Here is a 7,333-nt window from a genome sequence, read left to right as displayed (position 1 = left end):
TCTCTCTCTCCCCCCCTTTCTTTCCCCTAACTCTCTCTCCCCTCTCTTTCCCCTCTCTCTCTCGCACCCCTCTTCTCTCCCTCCCCTCTCTCTCTCTCCCTTCGCGTCCCCCTCCCTTTCTCTCTCCCCCTCTCTCTCTCACTCACCCCTCTCTCCTCTCTCTCCTCTCTCTCTTCCCCCCCTTGCTCTCTCTCCCATCTCTCTTTCCCCCATATCTCCCTCCCACCGCACTCTCTCCCTGGCTCTCTCTCTCTCTTTCTCCTCTGTCTCTATCTCCTCTTTCTCTTTGCCCCCCCCATCTCTCTCCTTCCCCCACTTTTACCACCCCTCTCTCTTCCCCCTCTCTCCCATCCCTCTCCACCCCCTCGCTTCCCTCTTCCCTCTCACCCCTCTCTCTCTCCCCCCCTCTCTCCTCTCTCTCTCTCTCTCTCCCTCTCCCTCTCTCTCTCCCTCTATCTCTCTCTCTGCATCTCTGTCTATCTGTCTGTCTCTCTCTCTCTCTCCCCACTGTCTCCCTGTCTCCTTCCCCCCTCTCTCTCTCTCCACCTCCCTTTGAGAGTCTGTCCCTTCGGCACAGAGACTCTCGCGGCAGCGGCGCTTCCGACGCCTCCAACGGCCCGGGACACTCGCACTGTCCGAAGTGCTCCATAGCCAAAGCTGCAGCGAGAAACTCGCTAGCCGTGCAAATACTCGTCAGCCCCGCTGGGGGTCCTTGTACATCAGTCTATGAAAGTAAGCATGGAGGTACAGCAGGCAGTGAAGAATGCGAATGGCATGTTGGCCTTTATAACAAGAGGAATCGAATATAGGAGCAAAGAGGTCCTTCTGCAGTTGTACAGAGCCCTAGTGAGACCACACCTGGAGTATTGTGTGCAGTTTTGGTCCCCTATTTTGAGGAAGGACATTCTTGTTATTGAGGGAGTGCAGCGTAGGTTTACAAGGTTAATTCCCGGATGGTGGGACTATCGTATGCTGAGAGAATGGAGCAGCTGGGCTTGTACACTTTGGAGTTTAGAAGGATGAGAGGGTATCTCATTGAAACATATAAGATTATTAATGGCTTGGACACGCTAGAGGCAGGAAACATGATCCCGATGTTGGGGGAATCCAGAACCAGGGGCCACAGTTTAAGAATAAAGAGTAAGCCATTTAGAACGGAGATGAGGAAACACTTTTTCTCACAGAGAGTGGTGAGTCTGTGGAATTCTTTGCCTCAGAGGGCGGTGGAGGCAGGTTCTCTGGATGCTTTCAAGAGAGAGCTAGATAGGGCTCTTAAAAATAGCGGTCAGGGAATATGGGGAGAAGGCAGGAATGGGGTACTGATTGGGGATGATCAGCCATGATCACATTGAATGGCGGTGCTGGCTCGAAGGGCCGAATGGCCTACTCCTGCACCTATTGTCTATTGACTCTGCCCTCGGACGGGACACTCCGGAAGGGACTGCAACATAGCATGTTCCCCAAGTGAGATGCCAATGGTTTGCGGCCGAATTTGCATCGAGTCAACTTTCCAACCTCAGAAACCACGTCTCTGCCCAGCGAATCACACGCATGCGCACTCACGGCTCGCGTTCTCACCCGTCCCGCGCGTGCGCGCCTGGTTGTCCGTGCCGGTTGGGCCAGACCTGGTATTTGGAGGCCCCGGGAACTGTGGATCAAACTTTATTTTAGCAGCAACTGGCGGCCCCCAAATGAAGTTCCTCGAATTCAGTTGTTAAGGTTGAAAAGCAAAGACTTATTTGGAAGGACTCGAGGAGCGCGGGCGCTTTCGGGATGGCGATGCTGTCGGAGCGTGAGTACGGGGCGGCACGTGCGCGGAAGATTCCAGGCGGAGGGATCGCGGGGAGGGAGAGCCGGGGAGGGGGAGCAACGGCCGGGGAGGGGGAGCAACGGCCGGGGAGGGGGAGAGCAGCAACGGCCGGGGAGGGGGGGGCAACGGCCGGGGAGGGGGGGGGCAACGGCCCGGGAGAGGGGGAGCAACGGCCCGGGGAGGGGGAGCAACGGCCGGGGAGGGGGGGAGGGGGAGCAACGGCCGGGGGGGGGAGAGCAACGGCCGGGGGAGGGGGAGCAACGGCCGGGGAGGGGGAGCAACGGCCCGGGGAGGGGGGGCAACGGCCGGGAGGGGGGGCAACGGCCGGGGAGGGGGAGCAGCAACGGCCCGGGGAGGGGGAGCAACGGCCCGGGGAGGGGGAGCAACGGCCGGGGAGGGGGGGGGCACGGCCGGGGAGGGGGAGCAACGGCCGGGGAGGGGGGGCAACGGGCAACGGCCGGGGAGGGGGAGCAAACAGCAACGGCCGGGGAGGGGGAGCAACGGTCGGGGATGAGGGGGAGCAACGGCCGGGGATGAGGGGGAGCAACGGTCGGGGAGGGGGAGAGCAACGGCCGGGGAGGGGGGGCAACGGCCGGGGAGGGGGGGGCAACGGGGAGGGGGGGCGGGGAGGGGGAGCAACGGCGGGGAGGGGGAGCAACGGTCGGGAGGGGGGAGCAACGGCCCGGGGAGGGGGGGCAACGGCCGGGGAGGGGGGCAACGGTCGGGGAGGGGGAGGGCCGGGGAGGGGGAGCAACGGCCGGGGATGAGGGGGAGCAACGGCCCGGGGGAGCGGGAGCAACGGCCCGGGGAGGGGGGGGCAACGGCCGGGGAGGGGGAGCAACGGCCCGGGGAGGGGGAGCAACGGCCCGGGGAGGGGGAGCAACGGCCCGGGGAGGGGGAGCAACGGCCGGGGAGGGGGAGCAACGGCCCGGGGCGCGGGTGTCCGTCGGCTCTCTGTGCCTGTCGGCCGCATCGCGGTATTTCGGCTGCCGGTATCTGCAGTTGTATGTGTTTCCGTGTCAGTGTGTAGCCAAGGTGCCACTATGAATTGTTTAAGAAGGAACTGCAGATGCTGGAAAATCGAAGATACACAAAAATGCTGGGTAATCTCAGCGGGTGCAGCAGCATCTATGGAGCGAAGAAGATGGGGTCTCAAGAAGGGTTTCGGCCGGAAACGTTGCCTATCTCCTTCGCTCCATGGATGCTGCTGCACCCGCTGAGTTTCCCCAGCATGTGTGTGCCACTATGAATCACGGTCCAGTGAGTGGAGCAACCCTTTAATGAGTTCGACATCCTGGGATCCAAACAACGCCAAAGTCACCCCGCCATGTGTTACCGGTACAGTGTTGGCAGGACTTGAACTCGTGACACAACACAGACAGAGTTCTCCTTTGGTTACTGCTTTTGAGACCACATTTCAGTGAAGGGGAAGGTTTGCGATTGCAATTGATTCGTTCGCATTATTATTTCCATTTTATTCCTTTTCCTGTAAACAAAATAAACCATCCACTGTTTTAGACGAAAAATATCAAACACAGCTTGGCAAGGAGTTAAGTGGAGCAAATGGCCAAATATGAGTGATCATCTGCACCAGTTATCTCCCTTCAAAACTAGGAAAGGCAGGATTAAATGGATATAGTGAAAAGTATTCAGAGGCATTTAGAAACATGTACTTGGAGGATGTTGGAAGTGAGGGAGTTTTCCAGTGCCCCTGAGGATTACACCTGCAACAAGTGTTTTCAGGTGTAGCTCTTTATGGACTTTGTTATGGAACTGGATCTGCAGCTGGATGACCTCATAATGATGTAAACTATCAATGCGTTTTGAAATAAAGCATCTCAAGCATCTATAGCTGCGACCAAATCTGCTTTAATACTCTCTTCTTGTTGCACGTGCATGGCGTTCTTCTGCACATTGTCTATCCTGCTCACAGTGGGTGCCCAATCAAGATTGTTGACATAATTCCATGCTGCAGGCTTGTCTGTTATTAGATGATAAATAAATAAGTCGTTTGGGTGATTGTGCAGGCTTTAAACAAGAAACATTGAGAAATATATTTTGGCAAATAATAAAATGTCCTGATTTTGTCCAACTAACAGCTGACAATTATCCCATTCCTTAGCTTGCATCTGAGTAAAATGTATTTCAAAACGCATTGATAGTTTACGATTATTTAAATGGTAAATGTAGCTTCAGAAGCGTTTTCATTTTGCATGTTAAAACCCACCTGAGAACCATGGGGCGATTTTGCAATTTTACTGACGAATTTTTCACTTTTAAAACTTTTCATATAACAAATGAATAAAGATAAAAAAGTCAATAATGCCTTACTTTTGATGAAATGCAGCGAGCAAACGCAATAATTCCCGATATTTTGGATCTTTAAATCTCCACGGCAAATGTCCGCTAAGCACTCCCGCTGTTTTTGCACCTTCAGCTCCCTCTTGAATTTACCTTAGTTTCTATCTTTCTTTTGGACTGTAAATTTAGGTAGCTGTGCCTCACGGTCACCCCGACTGGCACAGTAAATTGCAGCTCAAAAACTGGCCGTTTTCAATGTTTTTAACGGGTGTGAAAGTGCGTGTTTTCCCATTCACTAACATGTACCGGAAGTGACGCATGTACCCCAGTTGAATTTTGCGGTCACGTGGGTGCAGATCTACGCTTCCAGTGACCTTTCGTGAAATCACCCTATACAAAACACTTTATGGGACCTAGGGAACAATTTTGAAGGCACTCTTGTAAATCACTGTGCCAGCATCTCTGATGGGGCTCCTCTGTTGGCATGACAGCATAGCCAGATATCTTGATGGCAGTCTGAATATTGGTGGAGAGCTTTGATGTTGTCACTGTTTTCCTTGATTGGCCTGTGGAACAGCTCTACTCTGGAAATAAGTGAGGACTGGAAATTATTCTGTTGGAAAGCTGTCTAAGAGTTGGTATGGGGGGGTTGCACGTAAGGTCACTGGGTCATAGGGCTTGACGCACGGAGCTGCTCAATCCATCTGGAGGACATCCGTAACTTCTGGTATATGTTATTAATGCTACAAACGCATACTTTCCTACCTGTTAAAAAATGCCAAAATGTTGAATTTTTGCGCTGAAAAAAAATGTGGAAGTTGGGGTAAGTGTGAGAGACATGTACCCAACTTTAGAATTCAAAAAGTAAAGCGAAATGAAGGTAAAGAGAAGCGAGAGCTGAAGGGTTCAACAGCAGCTAAAGTGCTTGGTAAACATTGGCTGTGCAGATATCGGAATTGAAAATATTGGGAATTATCGCGTTTGCCCACTGCATTTCATCAACAGTAAGGCATTATTTGTGTTTTTTTCTTGATTCCTTTGGTATCTAAAAAGTCTCAGAAGTGATAAATATGGCTGTAATTTTTTCTTCAGACGCGTTTTCATTTTGTATGTAAAAACCCACTTGAGAACCATGGGCGATTTAAAACATTTACTGCCAGATTTATCACTTCTGAAACTTTTTAAATTCCAAAGGAATCGAGAAAAAACACAAATAATGCCTTAGTTTATGAAATGCAGTGAGCAAACGGCCAATGTTCGCTAAGCACTCTGTTGTTGTCCCTTCTGCTCTCGCTTCTATCTACCGTCATTTCTCCTCACTTTTGGAAAGTAGGCTAAATGTCTCTCATGCTTATCCCGATTTCCATAATTATTTTTAGCACAAAAATTGACAATTTCAGCGGGTTTTAACGGACCCGCTACGCTGGAAACAATGGTAAGTGCTTACCTGCAGTACATCGCATGTACTCCATTTGGAGTAGTGTAGCAACAGTACGGGTCATGGGTCATGACCCGCCTGCCGTGAAACCTCCCTATGTACTCGTATGGTGGTATTGGCCCTGTTGAACAACATCTAACTGGCATGTGTTATACTTGCCCTTGCGCATTTAGCTTTTTAAATTTTTTTTCAGTGGGAATTTACTGCAAGAACTGCAGTAAGAAAAAGATGGCATCGCCTATGTAAACAGGGAAGTCATTGTAAAATTAGCCAAAAATGAGGAGAAAGTGCACTTTAGAGTGGGGCATTCGATTGTTACACAGATTATAGGAAATAAACTGCACCACTATATTTGATCGGCACAAATATGTTACATGTGCACAACCTTTTATCCGAAAGCCTTGGGACCAGACACTTTTCGTAATTCAGAATTTTTCGGCTTTCGGAATGGAAGATTTTTAGCGTAGATTTTAACGGCTGGCTCAGTGGTAGAGTGCTCGGCTCGTATCCGCAAGGTCGCGAGTTTGCACCTCGATCCCGGCAGTTACTCGATCGCGAGTTTGAGTCTTCAATGTAGTTTTTTCTTGCAGAATAGGAGAGAATAGGGAGGGTTAGGCTGGGATCATTCTCTGCGAGATGATCTTAGTGCGGGAGACAAGTGTAGGAGAGGTGTACTGACTGTGTGGGCAGAACTTTGGAAGTGATTGCCCACCATTCTCAAAAGCCGCTGTGTCTCCCTGTCCCTCCAACTCTAGAGGAATCCGCTCCCCGATGGGCCGCTACGGCGACAAGTGGCAGTTTGCCCACAGCCCGAGCTACGCCCCCTCATCCGCAACCCGGGTTACTCTGGAGTTGGAGCGGGGCTGGGCTAGAGTTGTTGCTGGCTGTGAGTCTCTGGGATCTCCGTGCTTGCAGTGGGCCTGGGGGTCGGTGTCCCGATGAGGGGGCGCAGCTCGGGCTGTGGGCGTACTGCCACTTGTCGCTGTAGTGGCGCATCGGGGAGCGGCTTCTGGTGGTCCTGACATCTCTCAGCTCCTGTCCACGGGGATGGCCGGAGACGTCAGGACCAACAGGAACCCGCTCCCCGATGCGCCGCTACAGCGACAAGTGGCAGTTCGCCCACAGCCCGAGCTGCACCCCCTCATCCGCAACCCGGGTTCCTCTGGAGTTGGAGCGGGGCTGGGCTAGAGTTGCTGCTGGCTGTGAGTCTATGGGATCTCCGTGCTTGCAGTCGGTGTCCCGTTGGTCCTGACGTCTCCGGTCACCCCCCCGGAATGGAGCTGAGACTGGGAACTGTACCGCCCTTGCCCCCTCCCTCTGCAACTGCAAACAACCCCACAGTTCCCAGTCTCAGCTCCTGTACAGGGGGGTGGCTGGAGACGTCACAGCCCGAGCCATCAGCTTCTGTCCCTACGGGGACAGCGGAGAGCGTGTTCCTCTGGAATTGGAACGGGGCTGGGCTGCTGCTGGCTGTGGGTCTCTGGGTTCTCCGTGCTTGCAGTGGGCCTGGGGGTCGGTGTACCGTTGGTCCTGACGTCTCCGGTGACTGGCACTGGCTCCAACGTGAAGACAGTGCAAAGCCCCCGCGCCGGTGCAATGCGCGGGGAGCTGGAGAGGGGAGGGAAGGGGTCACACACATGGCCGGGAAGCAGAGGGGTGTAGGTGGGGTGAAACTGAAGGGAGCGACAATTTGCTGCTGCCTGCCCGCTGAGTTAAAAAGTTCCCACGCAAGACTCACGATACACTGTGTATCGTGAGTCTACCGTGGGAACTTTTTAACTCAG

General features: G+C 53.1%; 1 protein-coding gene across 1 annotated transcript in view; it reads left to right on the top strand.

Moving 5' to 3' along the window:
• Positions 1 to 1,562: 1,562 nt before the first annotated feature.
• Positions 1,563 to 7,333, top strand: part of pinx1 (PIN2 (TERF1) interacting telomerase inhibitor 1) — an 87,500-nt gene continuing 81,729 nt past the window's right edge. The window contains exon 1 of the mRNA XM_055635521.1: positions 1,563 to 1,792. Coding sequence (XP_055491496.1) covers positions 1,774 to 1,792 — 19 coding nt within the window. The 5' untranslated portion in view covers positions 1,563 to 1,773. The remainder of the gene's footprint in view (positions 1,793 to 7,333) is intronic.

The sequence above is a fragment of the Leucoraja erinacea genome, chromosome 5, assembly GCF_028641065.1.
Source record: "Leucoraja erinacea ecotype New England chromosome 5, Leri_hhj_1, whole genome shotgun sequence".
Taxonomy (NCBI): domain Eukaryota; kingdom Metazoa; phylum Chordata; class Chondrichthyes; order Rajiformes; family Rajidae; genus Leucoraja; species Leucoraja erinaceus.
Note: the sequence above shows the minus strand (reverse complement) of the source record. Positions and strands in the feature narration are given on the sequence as shown.